General features: G+C 29.4%; 2 protein-coding genes and 1 long non-coding RNA gene across 4 annotated transcripts; 2 read left to right on the top strand and 1 right to left on the bottom strand.

The window, feature by feature from the left end:
- The first annotated feature begins 545 nt into the window (after positions 1-545).
- Positions 546-3,698, top strand: LOC130804192 (uncharacterized). 2 transcript variants are annotated; one of them, XM_057668548.1, is made up of 7 exons: positions 546-720; positions 1,004-1,093; positions 1,232-1,294; positions 1,754-1,801; positions 1,910-1,963; positions 3,183-3,237; positions 3,339-3,698. In XM_057668548.1, the coding sequence occupies exons 2-7, from the start codon at positions 1,049-1,051 to the stop codon at positions 3,392-3,394; spliced, it is 321 nt and encodes a 106-aa protein (XP_057524531.1). In that variant the 5' UTR covers positions 546-720; positions 1,004-1,048; the 3' UTR covers positions 3,395-3,698. The 2 variants fall into 2 exon arrangements, with proteins under 2 accessions (XP_057524531.1, XP_057524532.1); XM_057668549.1 differs by having other exon boundaries at positions 595-720; positions 999-1,093.
- A 1,891-nt stretch (positions 3,699-5,589) lies between these two features.
- LOC130804232 (uncharacterized) lies at positions 5,590-6,552 on the top strand. Its single transcript, XR_009039991.1, has 3 exons — positions 5,590-5,978; positions 6,159-6,201; positions 6,350-6,552. It is a non-coding gene; the product is annotated as an uncharacterized LOC130804232 (long non-coding RNA).
- Positions 6,553-14,271: 7,719 nt separating this feature from the next.
- LOC130804070 (uncharacterized) lies at positions 14,272-15,511 on the bottom strand. The gene has a single exon (XM_057668386.1). The coding sequence runs from the start codon at positions 15,155-15,157 to the stop codon at positions 14,639-14,641; it is 519 nt and encodes a 172-aa protein (XP_057524369.1). The 5' UTR covers positions 15,158-15,511; the 3' UTR covers positions 14,272-14,638.
- Positions 15,512-19,659: the final 4,148 nt, after the last annotated feature.

Below are 19,659 nucleotides of genomic sequence, written 5' to 3'. Positions count from 1 at the left end.
AGGAGGGAGACCAAAGTGAAAAATATAACAAAATTTGTAGGATGGAGGGAGTAATGAATTCAGAGTTTATTGGAGGCTTTTTTTATTTAGCCTAATGCTTAAAAGTTTTCTTTTACGGTTTTCCTCTTGTGATAGGGGATCGACCATGTACATGAACAATTGGTTTCCCTTTCTTTAAGTGTATAATGTTATTTAATCTTATCCAACATATACAATGACAATACCAAAGTCTTAATCCTAAAAGATTGACATTGACTATATGATGTAATAGAATTATATCAATTTTAATGATTATTTACGTGAATTCTTATTCTCTATTCACTCTAATATTTTAATTTAACACTAAAAAATATATTATATACATTAATCTTATCTTAAATTTATCATGTGAGAGAAATGGTACTAGTCAGTAGTCACTACTCACATGCATTGGATTCACACCCACAAGACCACAACACCCCATCATTAAGATTCAAGTGAATTATTTGTGCTACTACTTCTCCAAAATTTAAAATCAATAATTAATAATCAATAATAATATAAAAAATCAATAAAAATAAATAATATATGAATAATTATTTCCAATTTTTTATTTAAAATGACTAAAAGAAAAAAGAAATGAAATAGAGAATTTACATAAGCGAAAGAGGGGACAAAACATGAAAATTTGCTGCTGAGGCCACAGGCTTTGAAGACGAGAATTAAATTTGAAAAACCCAGGTAATTTCTTTGAATTTTCTTCATTAATTTTATGAAAAATTTAACATTTTCCCCTGTTAGATTAGGGTTTGGGAAATTTCTTTCTTACATGTTTCCCCAAATTGATTTACCTTTGATCTTGCTAATTCCGCGCTCAAAGATTGAATCCTTTCAAACCCTATATTCGTTAATGATTTCTTTTAGTTGCAATCTGATTAGATTGATTGGTTTATGCACTGATGAAAATTTAGATTTCTTTTTTACCTAATTTGTTTGATCTATTATTTGATTGGGTGAAGATCAGATTGTCAGCTGCCAAAGATATCAAGTAGACATAATTATCGGAAATATGGAAGAAGAAAATTCAAGCGCAATGCCATCTGCTCATGAACAGGTATTTGAGTCATTTCTTACCTTTTTTGTTGGTTTTAAATTGATTTTTTTCCCTTTTGTTTTGGATTAAAGATCAATCAAAGTAGGTTTTGATTTCAACATTCTAAGAGTTGAATTTTTGAATTACCTCCATTCATAGGAAGCTTCTGTTAAGAAAAAGTATGGAGGAATTGTGCCCAAGAAACCACCACTAATTTCCAAGGTATTATGAACATGATTTCATATAAAGATTTCCATCTTTTTTATGAGTTTTGGAATTTGGATGCCATTTTGATACTCAATTGTCCGTTTGAATTTGCTGTATGCAAATCGTAGTGAGAACCTATGTTACTCGCACCGTTCATTTTGCTTCACGGGTCCGATCTTTGATGCTTGGACATTGGTATGTCCCTTATACACTTCATTTTAGCCTTTTTAGGCGTAAAATTGAATATTTAGTTGTATTCGACACATGGATACGTACCAGTATTCCACGTCAGTACTCGAGTCCAAGTAACTGGTGAGAACTTGTAGATATTATGTAGCAAAATTTAAAGAAACATAGGCTCTAGTTTATTGGAAAAATTTGAGGTTCCTAGGACCTATATTTTTATGATAGATAAAACGTGTGTACTTTGATTTTAAATATGGTGATCAACTGAAGTTATAATTTTCGTGCCAGGATCACGAAAGGGCATACTTTGATTCAGCAGATTGGGCTCTTGGAAAGGTGCTTTTTTGCATCTGAATTTTTTCAATCCATTGGGATTTCACTTTCATGTAGAAGTATACTATAGCTATCATAACTTGCTAATGCACCTTTTGTTTCTTGGAACAGCAAGGCGTAGCAAAGCCTAAAGGGCCTCTTGAGGCACTTCGGCCTAAATTGCAGGTAATTGTTGAACTGACTAACTTTGTAAAACCGCCTCTCATATCCTATCTCAATAGAGTACGACTAAGTGATCAAACTTAGGTAACATAAAGACTTTATGATGCGTATGCAACATCCGTTGTGTAGTTTAAATAAATTTGTCTTTGCAATCCAACAGACGATGTATAAAATCTTTGTGCACTTGACATGTATAAATTTTCAGCTATCTTCTTACTCGTGTTAGTTTGTGTTGGGCTATTTGTTTCTCTGAATCAACAACAACAATCCATTACTATCATTCTATGTTACTCGAACTCTTCATTTTGCTTCATGTACCCGTGTCCAATCCTTTTGATGCTCGGACATTGGTATCGCACTTAGTCACTTCATTTTAGGCGTAAAATCAAATATTTAGAGGTATCCGACACTTGGATACGTATTCCAACATTAGTTTCCGAGTCTAAGTAACATAGCTGCCATTAATTGGCTCCCACCTAGGGCTGGGTTTGGGGATCAGATTTAGACAACCGTACCCTTGTTAGTTATAACAAAGAGGTTGTTTCCAATTGACCTTTGGCAAACACCTGCAAATTAAGGTTATATTCTTTTGGAGGATGAAAGCAGCTGAACTAATTTGCATTGAAGTGAGCTGAAAAACCCAAGAGAACAGATTCTAAAGAAGGACAATGTTCATCATACTAGTGATGCATCTGGAGTTATGAGAATAGGCTTATTATCCATCTCTCTGTCCGACACTTCGTGAGGCCCGATTTTTTTGAGGTTTTGTTTGATTTTTAAAGCATTTAGATCTCTGAATACATATGTGCAGTAAATAAGTTGAGGGATTCATATGTCGAATAATTGCGTCCGGATGCGGGTATAGCTGCTAAGCTCTTAAGGTGGCACTGTTAATGTGTTACACTACTTCTGCTTTAAGACCGTGAACCTCTGTATGCGGGCATAACAGTTCATTTTGAACTATTATGTGCCCGAGAAAGAGCACTTATGGGAAAAGTAGTGGATAGAGAATGATAGATTTTGTATCCTTTATTCGGGTACAAATTGGGTGAAGGGAACAGGCGGGTAACAAAAGTAACCGATTGTCTAAACCTTTGGAACCTCAAAGTCAAAATGATTCACCGTTTCGTCTTATCCAGCCATTATGATCTGAACAAACTAAATCTACAGACTATGAGACTACACAAGGATAGTTTCTCATAAATGCTTTTCCTTCTTGCAGCCAACTCAGCAACAGACACGGTACCGCAGATCTCCTTGTGCTCCAGCAGGAGAAGGTAACATCCGAAAAAACTCATGCATTCAATGTTGCAACAGTTTGTGCTTTAGTTTTCTTGCTTATGCAAATTTTCTTCTTTCCACTTTTCGCTTTATGTAGATGGGGAAAACGCTACTTTTGAGGAGCCAACCTCCGAGGAGCCAACTTTGACTTAGATGAAGACACTGCTGTTCGTCAAGATCTGAAGTCTACTCGATATTTTTACGATCGAGACTCGAGAGTATGTTATGGTGTATTTGCTTAGTGTAAGCTTCACTATTCTGAGAACTGTGCTTTTATGTATGCTGTACCGATACATCAATCGATACTTCTCTGCTCCATGTTTTTTTATTTTCATGTGGGATATTCTTATCGAGCGAAGCTTTTTCCGTTGATCATAACAATCTTATTTGAACTACTTTCATGCTAACACATTGCCACCCACAAACTTGAATGTCAAGTATCATCGAATATCTAGCATCTTGATCTGTTGAGGTATCGGAATTTATGGAAGAAGTACGAGAATTTCTTTGATTGAAGTCATATATATATTTCTTATGCCGATTCATCTTTAAACCTACAGTCCATATCTTGGTAGAATCTCAAGAGAAGTGATTATATCAAATATGTTTCAATAGGAATGAAAGTCATGTAAGGATGGAGTACAAGCTCCGTGTCTGATGGATCGTACCATGGCGGTTGTATGAACATTGAGTCTTTTGGGCCATTTCAGTCACCCTCAAACAATGGCGGGTCATGTACGAGCACATTGTCCATGTCTTGTGTCACAAGCTACAACATAATTTATTATTTTTTTTTATTTTTATTTTTATTTTTATTATCATTTTCCCTCTAAAAGTGACTATATTGTATCGTGATAATCTCACAAAATGATAAACGTCGTAGGCCATGCCATATGTGGGCTGTGTCCGTGCCAGCTCGGCTATGTCACGTGTAGTTTTCAATAAGAACAATGGAGGGGTAGATGGATTACATAAGTTGGAGCATTTACATAAGTGAGGCTTTGCTACCATTTGACAATATATTCCCGTCCATATTTATATTTGCTTCTTCTTGGAATTGCGGGGCGGAAGTTTGGAACTTATTAATTAATATATATTTTTGTATGAGATCGTCTAATTGTAAAACGTTTTTAAGACATGGACTAAATAAATTAATTAATATAATTATTAACATTTGGACTCTTTTATTTGAAGTTGTCTTATTAAAAGACCGTTTCTCACAAGACTAACTTACATATAAACTAAAAAGAACAAAATTATAAAACATTTAAGACGGTCTAAAAATTTTGTATATTTATGATACTTTTTTTCCCCTAATTTATTAAAGAATATAGTTTTTTAATTCTTCGTAAATTTTTAGTTAAACAAAAAGTAGTATTTAATTTGATTTTGTCATTAATGTATGTCCTATAGAAGTTGTTATTTAACAATACTAAAAATCAAATAAAATTGAAATGAGATACACTAAAGTGAAAATATAGAATTATAAATATTACTCTTTCATTTCTTTGAATCTTCTATCAAATTAAAAGACTTGGTTAATTAATATCTAGTGGCGAAGCAAAAAAAAATAAACAAATAAATGAAGAAACACGTAGACGGAAAATCTAGATACAATAAATTAGTGGAAGAAACTAAGAGAGTAAATATTAATAGATAATAAAAAGTTTAAATATATTTAAAATATTAAAGAAAAATTAAATATATAAACTAATGAGATAAAAAAATTTAACTAAAATATGCATCGAAGAAACGATGATTTTTAATTTTTTTTTAATAAATTTGAGGTAAAGATAATTTTTTTGCTCAAATTTTCAAATAAGTAGGTTTTATGGGGTATCTTTATTCGATTGATCTATGTATAATTAATCTATTAAAGTGATTACTTATAATTTTAAATTGATCATTTAAAAAATAAGCTAATTAAATGGTTTTATTTAATGGTGAGACGGACTTTTTTTTTATTGACAAAAGCTATAAAAAATTACATTTAAGTATTTAACCATAAATTCAACTCGTAATTCTCCCGATGCTGAAATAATAATGAATGTCTAATGATAAGAACCTCTTTATTACAAAGAGAACCCACACACGATGATATTCTTAGCTTTCAGGCATTACCCAGATCCATGGCGTCCATGTTTAGTTAGTGGGCCATAATGACAACTTTAGAAAAGCCCAAATAACAAACTATCTGTGGCCCACAATCACGGCATAGCATCTAATAGTACTGGTTACAACTAATCTTGCGAATCTTCTTATCACCTTCGTTTTAAACTGTACCGGTTTATCATCGCATAATATTCACCATAAGTGTTTAAAAATATTCGGTTTAGAAAATTCGATTCGAAAAATTCGGTATCCGATTAAAATCGGGTAAATTATCCGGTTTATCTAATTCGGGTCGGGTATTCGGTTTTTAAACCGGGTATTCGGGTCGGATACGGATCGCGGTTTTGGGAAACCGGGTACCCAGTATCCGGTTTTTTTTTTTTTTTATAATTTATTTTCAAAACCCTAAATTGGCTAAATCTACCTTGGGCCTTTGGAAATCACGTCTTCATTCTTGCTGGCCGTCATCTACTCATCTTGCTTCTTCTTGAATCTTGTTCTTCAAGCAGACTCCCATCTTCTTCAATCTTGCTCCCGTCATCTTACGTCTTTTTTACCATTCACGTTGAGACGTCAACAAGAATCCAGACCACTGTCATTCTTCTTCTTCACCGTTTTTAATTGGGTAAGTTTCTTTCAGTTCATCACCATTCTTTTAGTTCATCACCATGCTTCTTCTTCTATAGATCTTCTTAATCCGAAACAAACCTAATTTTATTTTTTGGTACTTATTTAATTTTTTTTTTTGCCGTTTTCGAATTTGTCACAAAGATTTATTTAGTTCGCGTTTTCGCCATTTTCGCAGAGGTTTAGCTGGTAATCCGAAACAAAGTGAACTCCTATTGCTGGTAATCTTGATTGAATTCTGTTATTTGTTTGTTCAATTCTGATATTTGTTTGTTTAATTCCGAAAATCACCATTCTGATATTTTTCGCCATTTATGTTTAATATTTTGAAGTTGAATTCTAATATTTGTTTGTTCAATTTATTTTCAGACCCTCTTTACAATTTTTATTTGAAGATCTACATGGATTCTTACCCACCACCATCTGGATTTTCGATAGCTCTTTATCATTTTTATTTGGCCATTTATCTTTGATATTTGATTTTGATATTTGTTTGACTTAAATGCTAATGTAATATTTTGAATTCAAATTCTGATATTTGTTAAACTTGTTCAATACTTGTGATTTGTGAAGTATAATTTGTCATCTGAGCTTCGCATTTCACCTACTGACCTGTATTTTACCCACAATATTCTGGATAACAAAAAAACATTACTGAAATATTTAAACTAATTTAACTTTAGAATTATACTAAAATATATTTTGGATGGTTTCTTCCATCAAATAAAATAAAACAACTATTCATAAATTAATTAAGCTTATTTTCAATTGATTCAAATTATTTGATTTGATTGTAGTTTTAACCTAATTAAAATTTAACCTAATTCAAACATTACTTAATAAACTAAATTGATATTTTTTTAAAAAAAACTAAATTTTTACTTGCACATCAAATATTAACTCTAAAATTATACTCCCTCTAATTTAATTTAGTTGTCGTATTTGGTTTGGATACAAATGTTAAGAAAATGAGGGGACCGCCTAAAATAGTAGACCATGTGCAATATTGAGTATTTTTAATTTAAGAAAATGAGGGAACTACCTATAAATATAAGTCTTAAAATAGAATTGAGACAAGTAAGGTGAATTTTTCCAATAAAAAAAGGGACAAGTAAAAAGAATGGGAGGGAGTTAGAGACTACTGAAATATTTTTTGATGGTCAATTGGTCTCTTCCATCTAGGGGTGTTCAAAAATACCAAACCCGCTCGACCTGATCCGATGAACAGCCTCATAAATGGCGGGTCAAAAAAGTAAAAAAATTGAAAAGCCCGGGTCAACCATGGGCCGATTTTAAAAGATTCGGGTACCCGTTGATGACCCACTTAATTACTATATGTAATTATTTTTTAAGGGTTTTTGATTTCTCTCACTGATACTAACCCCTGCGCCGTTCTTGTGTACTCCATATTTGTGCATATATGAATTTTTTTGTTGAATACGAAGCAAAAAAAGCCATAGTTGTGTGCATCGAATATATAGGAGGTATTTGATTTATTGTTTTTGGCTTAGCATTTTGATTAACTTTTGACTTTTGACTTGTTGGTTGGTCAAATAGCCAAAAAAAGTGTTTGGTAGATGACTTTTAAAGCAGCTGAAAAGCTAGCTTTTAAGCAAAAATGAAAAAGTTGCTCCAGCTAGTTTTTTTGGTTGGCTTTTAGCTTGTTGGCTCACTTTTTCTTTAATAAACAATCAACAACCAATACTCAATTTTACCAAACATCTTCACAAACAGTTGACTGTTTCAGCTAACTTATTAGTCAACAAAAACAGCTAACATTTCTAGTTGGTCAAACAAGCCAATCGCCAACAGTCAATAACCAATTGTCAAACACTTCTATAATCAATTTTTAGTGTATATGTTTTGTGATTATAGCTTTAAAATAGAATTATTGATAAAATTTTGGAAAAATTATTGAGAATAATCCCTACTTTTTACGTTTTCCTGTGAATAACCCCTACTTTTGATTATTCATGAAAAATCCGAACTTTTCACCTTAGTTGCTCACAGCACCCCCACCGAAATTCGAAAAGTTGGGTTTAATGTCTTCACCAAAATAACCTTCTTCAACATTCAATTCCATGCCAATTTGAATTACATCCCAATTCATTTCACCTCCAAAATTCCAGGGTTCATCCTAAAACCCCCAATTTGCATTTTCCCAATCTAGCGTTCATTATTTCACCCCCAAATTCAAAGAAGGAAGGTTGAATCTGGTTGTTTTTGTTGTTGTTCTTCATAAAATGGTAAGCTACTATTCTCATGGAGGTTTCAGTATTATTATTTGCGAAATTCTGGTTAAATATGCGAATTTCTGCTATTTTAAATATGCAAATTTTTGTTTAATTTTCGAATGTAATCCCCAAATTTTTCGAATTTATGTTGTTCTTCATCATAATTAAGAAATGGTGTTGTTCTTTTAGCCTTGTGTATGTTGCTGTTCTTCATCATTATTTTCAAGTTTGGGTTCATTATTTTTCGAATGAGAATTCATTTTTGCAAAAATAAAAAGAACAAAAAGAAATTAAAGGGATGAACTGAATTTTCTCTCTCCTAAATTTAGGTTTAACAATGGAGAAATGGAGTAAGAAGGAGGAAGAAGATGGCAACAATAAGAAGGAAGAGAACATGTTAGAAACAACTCTATCACCTGCCGTAGCCAGTCACATTTTCGAAGGGGGTGCTGTGAGTAAATAAGGTGAAAAGTTCAGATTATTCATGAATAATCAAAAGGAGGGATTATTCACAGAAAAACGTAAAAGTAGAAATTATTCTTAACAATTTTCTTAAAAATTAAGTATTATAATTAAATTTGACAAAGTTTACACATAATTTGGTTTATTGTCATGTTTACTCTTATATTTATGTAATTGGGGTAAACAATCATGTTATGAACATTTGATGAAGGAAAATATGTGTTGGAGACTTGAGCTTGTTTTTGGAGGTCCAAATGTTTGGGGTTGTTGGACCGAATAATTTTATTCAATTTTCATCAATATTTAGTATGAGTTTGTTTCATAATATTTTGAATTTAATTAGTAAGACTGAATTTTAATATTATGCTGAGACTTTAGTTTAAATTAAGTTTAAGTTAGCCAGCATGTTGAGACTTGGGGAAAAGGATTTATAAAGACACGCTTAATGGAACTACCAATTTCCAATCTAGCAATCATGTGAGCATTTCTAAAAAAAAAAAAAAACTAACATTAAAATTAACAATCGATTCTAATAACGAGAAAAATATATAAGTACTATATATTTTAATAAAATAATTATTTTGAATAACTAAAAATCTTACTGAAATATTTAAACTAATTTAACTTTAGAATTATACTAAAATATATTTTGGATGGTTTCTTCCATCAAATAAAATAAAACAACTATTCATAAATTAATTAAGCTTATTTTCAATTGATTCAAATTATTTGATTTGATTGTAGTTTTAACCTAATTAAAATTTAACCTAATTCAAACATCACTTAATAAACTAAATTAATATTTTTTTAAAAAAAACTAATTTTTTACTTGCACATCAAATATTAACTCTAAAATTATACTCTCTCTAATTTTAATTTAGTTGTCGTATTTGGTTTGGATACAAATATCAAGAAAATGAGGGGACCACCTAAAATAGTAGACCATGTGTAATATTAAGTATTTTTAATTTAAGAAAATGAGGGAACTACCTATAAATATAAATCTTAAAATAGAAATGAAACAAGTAAGGTAAATTTTTCAAATAAAAAAAGGGACAAGTAAAAAGAATGGGAGGGATTACTAAAATATTTTTTGATGGGTCGATTGGTCTCTTCCATCTAGGAGTATTCAAAAATACCAGATCCGCCCGACCTAACCCGATGACCCGCCTCATAAATGGCAGGTCAAAAAGTAAAAAAATTGAAAAGTCCAGGTCGGGCCATGGGCTGATTTTAAAAAGATTCGGATACCCGTTAATGACCCCCTTAATTACTATATGTACTTATTTTTTTTCAGGGTTTTTGATTTCTCTCACTGATACTAAGTATTCACATGGTCTTTGAATGATCATGGTCCCACTTTGTGAAATGTGGGAAAATAATAAATGGATTGAAAAGGGTGTTTATGAAAAAATGTAAGACATGTCTAGAAGAGATAAAAAATAACCGACAAATTTTGTGGGAAAAATAATTTTTTGATCAAATATTTTCAACTTAATTTAGTATAAAGGTGAAAGTTGATATAATTAGTTTCCATTCGCAAAAAATAATTTTTGGTTCAAATTAAATCTTGTATAATCAATTTAGTTTTCAATTTTATTTTGTTAAAAGAGTGTTGTATCCTAAATAATTGATAACTAATTAAATCAACCAAATTTCAAAGTTAGTGATACTTGTTTTTGTGCTAAGTGAAATAACACTTCTTATTTTTTAAAAGCTATATTAAAAACAATTTAATCACACATAAAAATGGAGAATTTAATATCAATAATACTCCATATGAAATGAAAATATGGATCCAAAATCACTCTGCTACTGCTAGACGTTACTCATTTTAATGGTCATCATTATTATTACTAAAGGTTCATAATTGTGGGAAAATCTTTTAAGTGCACTATCTTTTTAGGTCAGAATATGCATTGGATGACCATAAATAAAGATATTTAATGTCATAATTTTTTTTTTTTAACTTTTATTAATGTGGGTGAATAAGATAAACAGTTTTGATCTTAGTTTTATCTAATTAAAGATTAAGCACTAATTTTTTAAAGTTTTGGTTTCGATTCTAACTTAATTCTAAGTTTATTTAATAGAAACTAAATATATAAATAAACTGATAAAAAAATTTCTAAAAAGTATGTAAAGCTTATTTTTATAATAATTTTTTTTATGAAGATCAATAATGTCAATAAAAAATATAAGTTTAAACTAAGTTTAATAAGTTCGATGACATACGAATCAATAAATTGAATTCCTCTCACATATTTAATCGACTTCAAAAAAGTCAATTAAAATTAACAAGTTCATATACTATTAGTACAAAGCAAGCGTCAAAACCTCTAAATTTGTATTGAGTGTGAAATTATATCAACGTGTAAAGAAAAATGAGTTGTTCATTCTAATCATATTTGTATAATTTGCACCAAAACTAAATAAATATGTAATTATTTTTGATCTGATTAGAGACTAATATAACAAATATAATAAGATAAATCAAATATTTACATTTTATTATAATGGTTTATCCCACATCAACATATTAAAAATGGTGTATGCACTTTATAAGTATTAGAACCCTTTTTAGATGGTATATCTCTTTGGCTTATGAAGCGTATGCACCTCGTGTTTCTCCGTTAATATGCTGATATTCACAATAAGTCCAACATAATTTAAAATGTTATCGGAACCGATGGTTCAATCAAAAATTAAAAATGGTAGGTTCAGAAAAAATGGTATTCCTACCTTAATTGATTGCTCTTACATGCAAACTTACCCATTAATATGCTAACATTCACGATGAGTCCTAACATAATTTGATTAACACATTTTGCTGCTCTCATGAGTCATGTGTATTGAAATATTATAACACAATTTAATATTTATCAAATAACTCGGAATCATCACTGACTTTGGCGTGGTCATAATCCGTTATTCTGAAAATCAAAACTACACAGCCTACACAACTACACAAGGTCGTTAAAATTCGTTACTAATTAGTCTAAATTATTGGAAAATGTCATATATAGTATTAGGACATATTTGACCCGCTACTTATTACTTGTACTCTTCATGCAGCTTATTTTATATACCAATTTGTGTATATATTATTATTAAATTGTGTAAGATATAATATAGAAAATTAACGATTAGATTATTTTTTAAATATATATCTTATTATTTTATCCCTGGTTCGCCTTTGCGTCATTAAAACCATTTACTTTTTTTTTTTTGAGTTTGGTATTAGAAATATAATTTTTTTTATAACATGTCACTTTTATTAGTAAATTCAATGGAACAACGAAATAATGTGAATGTATTTAGATTATTGTCAAAAAATGTCAAATAGAACATTATGCAAGTAAGAAAAGGTGAACTTTGGACTACTATTAATTAACAAGTAACAAATTGATCATCAACAATAATCAAATTTATTATCATTAACATGTTAGAGTATATAACATATTCTGAGGCCTTAATCATCAGCTTATGAATTCGCGACTTTTTATCACATTGACTTTTAATACCATATCAAGAAACTAATTCAATCAAAAGCTTGAGATAATGGTTAACCACCTAAAATATCTTATGTATTACAACAAACTATACCATTTCCCCTCAAAACAATTATAATATGATCCTGACTCATCTTCACTTTACATTTTGACTTTGCTGGTGATTCAAATATATATAATATATAATATAATATATTGCGTTAAAAAAAGCTTTTATTGTCTATTAAAGTCATCTTTATATCGACAAAACCCAATTGTTCCATGTTTGATGGCACTGTTTTATGTTTTAACCCATTTTCCCTCCTTTACTAATTAATTATGACCTAACTTAATAATTTTTGCGTGTGGACTTTGGATTTAATTATAGCTTAGGAGATGAGAAAATAGGTTAATGTATTATCTCAACTAACATAATTCAATTATATACTTCTTTATCATACTTCCACCATTCTACTCCCAACCACATTGCTACCATCTTCACTATTTATAAAATAATCTCATTTCACATATTATTCTTAGTATAAAATTAGAAAAAAATAGTTAAATTGAAATTTTATTTGATTAATTTTAACATCTATTTTATAAATATCAAGATTTTATTATTGTTTGTTGTGCATAAATTAAGATCTTGGTTCGTATACAAAATCGAAATGAAAGAAGAATAAAATTCAAATAGATAACCATTAAAATTGATATATTAATTTTTTAAAGTTTACTGCTCAACTTTATATTTTTTAGGAAAAATAGATACCGACGACGCCCACTTCTTTCCTAACCATCATTAAATAAGTTTAAACTTTTAAATATAACGTTTATGAAGTTAAATTTTAATTAATCTCAAAAGAAAATGTTACTAACCATCATTAAATAAGTTTAAACTTTTAAATATAACGTTTATGAAGTTAAATTTTAATTAATCTCAAAAGAAAATGTTATGAAAATATAAGATTGAGCATAGCATGTTGAATGACATTAAATTGAAATGAATAAGATGAACTTAAAAATATTTAATTAACAAGTAGTACTAATTATTTTATCAAGTTAGGCCTTTATATATATATATATATATATATATATATATATATATATATATATATATATATATATATATATATATATATATATATATATATATATATATATATATATATATATATATATATATATATAAAATTGAACTCAACTCAAAATACAATATTACTTTTTTTTGATGGGAAAACCTTTAAAATATTTTATTATGTGGTTAACTCAATTTTAATGTAAATCTCTATCCTGCTTATTATGTTTCACTTACAAGAAAAATATTATCTCACATTATAATTTTAAAATAATGCAAAATGAGTTGAAATAATTTGAAATAATAGTATAATTAATTGTACTAATCCCAATTTTTTAAGGTGTTCCAAACAAATAATTGATTCTTCTATTATGTTGAGCTTAATAATAATTAATCTGCCAGATACAGCTGATTGAGTTCCTCTACAGCTTAATCATTCCTTTCGTAAAATAGCCTAATTGTTATAGTTAGTTGTCACCATAAAAATATTCTTAATTTCTAATAATGTATACTCATCTTGGTTTTATGCTTCTAAATCATTATCTCAATCTCAATTATTCAATCAGTTAGTCTCGTAAGAAATTGTTTCTTGTGTAGATGAACTAAAAAAAAAGGTTCAAATACTGATAATTTATATTATTTAGACTATTTAATTTTACATATGCGGTATATTTCATTTCACTATAAAACCGCATCACACAAAATTGTGTCATTTCATATTTAATTATTTGTAAAATGAGCTAGGTTTTTGTGCTTTTATTAGTGATAGAATACTATATGTAAAGATTTGGGCTTTTGGGTTTTAGTGCCAAAAACTGAATATAAGTACATCCAAAAAAAAATGTTAAAATTACCACTTTTCCAATATTTTCACTCGAGCAAATTATCATTATTAATTTTAATAACATTATTTTAAAGTAAAATTAAAAAATAGATAATACCATTTAATGCATGTAATAAGCACATAATTAAATACATATAAGGGAAGTATGTCAAAAAAAATTGGAAATAAGACAAATATAAGTACACTATCAAAATAAAACAATAATTTTATTATTTTTGATAATTTACATTTATATTTTTTTTCCATACAGGGGGTCAAGGAAATAATAACTTGATTAGGCAATTTTCACCTCACAAGCTAAAAAAAATAGACCCAATACATGAAAAAAGATTTTTTTTTTCCATAATACTCTAAAATCCTAATTGTAAAAATGCCACAACATATTTTTTTTTTGGGACAACCAAATATGAATTCCTTTTCTCCCCCCACCATTTAAAATCTAGCAAGAGAGCCCCCAAAAATTCATACCAAAAAAAAAAAGTCCCAATTTTTTCTCATTAATAAAATAAAATTTTTTTTGTTTTTAATTTTTAATTTTTTTGTTTTTTTTCACCTTGAAGAAATAGGCTCTTCCACAATGGTTTCAAGAACCGGTTTCCTAGACCGGCAAACAGACCTTCTTAACATAAACTCCGATAATACTTGATCAACTTCCTTAACCTCACGCGCCACTTCTTCACACTCATTTTCCTCACGCGTCGGTGATTCACTCTCCGGTGAACACGCCGGAACAACCCTAACTTTTCCGGCACTCTTAGAGCCACGTTTGGCAACAAGGAAAAGTGCACCCATATCAGCAGCAGTAACAAATGAATTTAACCTCTTCATACCAAACATAACATAAACATTTCCCATTTCAAGGTCTTCATCTGCACTAAGAGCTGAAAATCTTTTTCCAACATTTAAAGATTTTGAATTTACAAGAAAATAATTTGGAATTTCAAGCATTAACTCTACTGCTTTTATGGGTTGTTTAAATTGCTTAATTTCCCCTGATGGAAATATAACTTTTGCTCCTTTGTTTTTCCCCATTGGTGATGTTAATGCACATGATGCATAATTGCCCATTTTTCAAAATATTGATTTAAAATAAATCACACTCAAAAATAATAAATCGGGTTTTATCCCAAAAAGAAAATACAAATCAATAAAAAAGACAATAATCAATTGAATTCGGGTTTGAACCCAAATCCAAGAAAAAAGACGTAAAATTTAAGGGTTTTTAATTGAGATTTAAATTCTGAACCTCTGAAGAACAGTTTGGAAAAGAGGAAATGAAGATTTAATGGTTTGAAATTTGATGTTGAAAGGAAGGATATGGTGTGTGTATATATATATAGGGGAATTAAATGGAAGAAAAATAGTGGAAGATTCATTTGCCAGTTGTGATATATGAAAGTTAGGGGTAGTTGATAAGTTGAAAATTCATATTATATTATAAAAATATTATCATATTTAAAGTATAATTAATTATATGTGTTTGTAATTGATAAGTTCATGTATGGATGTCGAAATTGGGATTGGTTTGAATTCGTGTGGAGCCCATCTTGTATATGACTTGGGAAGATCGATGGGTCTCCACTAGTTGTCATAATACAAAACATAATCCTAAATTATGCATAACAATAACTCACTACTACTGCTTTTTTTTTTACTATTTCACAACTTGGCTTTAACGACTAAGAATTTAACTACTATATTATATTGAAATTGTTTAAATTTTTTTAAGCCAAAAAAATAAAACCTAACGGAAAAGACTAAAGTAAAAAATATCTAGTAAGTAAGAAATAATTAGTTTGGAGTAATGGAGTAATGCTTATTCTACGTTATTTTGGCAATTTTCACCTAATAAAAATTAATAAGGGAGTTTACAGAGAAGAGATGATTTATTATTTTTCTTTCAATAAATAAATTAAGGTGTTCATTCGAGTCACCGGGTCGATTTCAGGTCAGATCAAAATCGAGTCTTATGTTCACATTGGTTTTTATAAATTTTAAAATTCATTTTAAAATCGGGGTCAAGTCAAGTTTTACCCCTTAAAAATTATTAGTTTTCTTTTCTTTATTGTCTGTAAAGATTCTTTAACCTACTCCGATCATAATTTTTTTTTATGAATATAGAATGTACTTGTATATAGATATTAATTTATTAAGTAAGGTTACTTAACATAATGAAATTAATACATTGTTTGGCATTTGTGGGCTTGTGACCTAACTTTCCTTTAAGCTGGCAAAGATGCGTATTTTTTTTCTTTTTTGGAGTAGATGGCAAAGATGCGTGTAGTTACTAGTAAATCCCTGTTTTTGTCATAGATGAACTGTTGAATCTAAAGTATCTTTATGGCTTGATTTCGTTTTTAAATTTATGTAATTAGTGATTAGTAATTAGTTGTAGTGTTTTTTATATTATCTTGTCATATTTTGCTTTTTTTTGCAGTTTTCTCACGAGCCGATAGACTTTTTGGTTGCATTCTCATTTATCGGTATGATTTATCGTCCTCATAATTTATATAAACGGAATATACAGAGAATGATGATGATTATAAAATATTTAGTAATTAGTTAAATAAATTATGTTGTCAAAGTATAGGACAAAGATCAAAGTTCTTTTCGTAAAGATTTACACCTCATTCTCACTCACATGGGTTTGGATTCTTACCAAAATGTTTCTCTTTCCAAATCAACTTCATACTAATTCCTAGTTGCCAAGACTTTTTAAATATATATACAAGTCTTTTCCAAGTTTAAGTACTCCTATTATAAATTTAAAGAAACAAAATGATATATTTATTGTTGAAAACTAGTTGAAAATTTGATTTCATATTGAGTTCAATACATATAGTTAGGAAAATTGTAAAAAAATTGTAAAAAAAACTCCGACAATAGATAAGAATGAATAGATAATGAGAAGAATACATGTAAATGATCATTAGGAATGATTTTATTGGTTGCAGAATGTCCCTTAATTTTGTTAAAATAACTCTGAGTTACATTTTTGATTTATAAATGGACAAAGAAACATGTGGATGAGTCAAGAGAAAAACAACTTTATGGATGCTATTGGAGAAGTAAATGTCAATTTAAATTACTGTAAAATCAAAAAGGCGACGCGAAATATAATGAACAGCAAAATAAATGGTGAATAATTAAATATTAAATATAAATTTTCAATTTTACACCCAAGAGTATTAGATATTATTAGTATTAGATACAATCAAATAGCTTTTTTAACAACAAAATTATTACGTTAATTTATTTAACTCATGTAACCAATAAGTCTTTATTGCATAATGCAGCATATTCAAAAATACAGATATATCAGACTTTACTTGAAATAAGTCAAGCCAACATTATCATAATTTAGTGTACAATACAAATTTTAATTAAATAAGACCACTTATGTAACAAACATTAATTTATACTTGAGCCATCATTACCATTATTATTATTATTATTATTATTATTATTATTATTATTATTATTATTATTATTATTATTGGGAGAAAAGAGAATTTATTTATGTAAATGAAGTAAGATGCATAGAATTAATAAGTACATGAAAATGTAGTATGTCACACAGCACATGATCGATGGAAAGCCGGTGAGCAGTCGCATTCGCAGCTTCGGTTAAGCTTCTGTTAGATTATACACTTAATTACTATTAATTATAATTCTAATAATAATAATCTCATTTTGGTACTCTTAACTTAATTTTTTTAATATATTCGTATGCCTACTTGTAGCTACATCATGCTGCATATATCATTGCCTTGATCATTATTGTATGTTTTCTACGTCTCTTTGAAATTGCTACATTGATTTATTGTGTGTGTGTTATCAGCGGAAGCATGATTGTAGTATATGATCGTATTTGGAGCTTAAGGGTGCCAAGAGGAGTTAACGAAGCAAAGTAGCTCGAATGAGCGGTCGGACTTACTATTAGGCCCACCACCTACGAATAATCAAGTATGCATGTAGAATTTAAGAAGTTTACTCGACAGGTTCAAATGAGCGAGGAGGCAAAAGATCAAACGAGCAAGAAAGTTACTCGGACGAATATGGAGAATTTCACATACCTACTTGTAGCGACATCATGCTGCATCTATCATGCTCTTCATCATGATTGTATGATATATGGTTGATCATTCGTATTTGGAGCTTAAGGGTAACACGAGAAGTTGAAAAAGCAAAGTTGCTCAAATGAGCGCTCGGACTTATTATTGGGCCCAATACTCGTAAATAATCAATATTAATACGATATTATCCACGTAAATTTAAGATATTCACTCAACATGTTCAAACGAGCGAGAAGGCAAAAGATTAAACGAGCAAGAAACTTACTCGAATGTATATGGAGAATTTCAAATGCCTACTAGTAAATGGTAATAGCATAACAAACACTGTATATAACATTGTATTTGTGTAGATCATTCTTGCATATAGTTGTTTTTTAAAGCTGCCACTCAATTATACAATTCTTACTTTACTAATACAATACATAAAACCTCATTCAAAGTCCAAAGTCCAATATTAACCTCCCCAAGTCTTAATTATGTAAAGGATCAAAAATCCATTAACTCGAACTTAACCCATTTAGCTAATTGAGTCGAAAATCACAATATGACTTGTTTTCAGGTCAATCTGATTTTAAGCCACGTAATACGTTTAGAGTTTTTTTTTCTTCTAATTCATGGGTGTATAACATTGACCACATCTAATTTTGTTTTAACTATGAGAAAAAAAATATTAAATGAATTACATTTATGTTATGATTTGATTATAATTAAACAAATCTGATTGGGTTGACACATTCAATTAATGGGTCAAAAATTCTACCCATAAAGTACAACCTTATGAACCATTCTAGAACCTAAAAATTATAAACTTGGCTGAATAAAAACAATAAGGACAGACCCCCTTTTGGACCACAAGCCCAATGGACTCTCTAAGTTCAAATTTCTGTATACAAATTGTTATATAAGGCGCTCAAATATAGACTAAATATCTCAACTAATACAAATTTTACAATATTGAGTCGTTATATTCAGTTTGTCTCACTAAGAGTAGTTGTAATTTGTATTCAATGCATCAGTATCAAGTCTTAGTTTGGTCTTGTTGTAGCCAACCCATGAAAATCTCTAGTTGCAGAGATAATGTTTGTTATTAAAGGTCAATCAGAAAAAAAACCTTTATTATCATAAGGATAAAGTCGTAAACATCCGAACTCCTTAAGAAAAAGGAGTTAACTTATAACTATAGGAGTGTATATTATCAGGTATTTTGAAAGGCTTTTGGTTTCATGTTAGCATTCCACATTACATTCCTGATGTGTGGTTTTCAGCCGAAATGGTGTGGGAGATAACAAGCGCAGGAGTCAGGACCTTACGACATCAATTACCACCTATTCACTCGTTCATCGGTTCACAAAGCGACCAGAATACGGCAGTACATCCACAGATGTTTATGAGATGCTTCATCCTCAAGACTCAGAGAATGGATCCGAGTGGTGCTCACTAGCCTTTTGGTGTTAAAAAAAAGTATAAAATTGTGTAATTTATCCCAAATTTCCA

This window comes from Amaranthus tricolor, chromosome 17 (assembly GCF_026212465.1).
Source record: "Amaranthus tricolor cultivar Red isolate AtriRed21 chromosome 17, ASM2621246v1, whole genome shotgun sequence".
NCBI lineage: Eukaryota > Viridiplantae > Streptophyta > Magnoliopsida > Caryophyllales > Amaranthaceae > Amaranthus > Amaranthus tricolor.
Note: the sequence above shows the minus strand (reverse complement) of the source record. Positions and strands in the feature narration are given on the sequence as shown.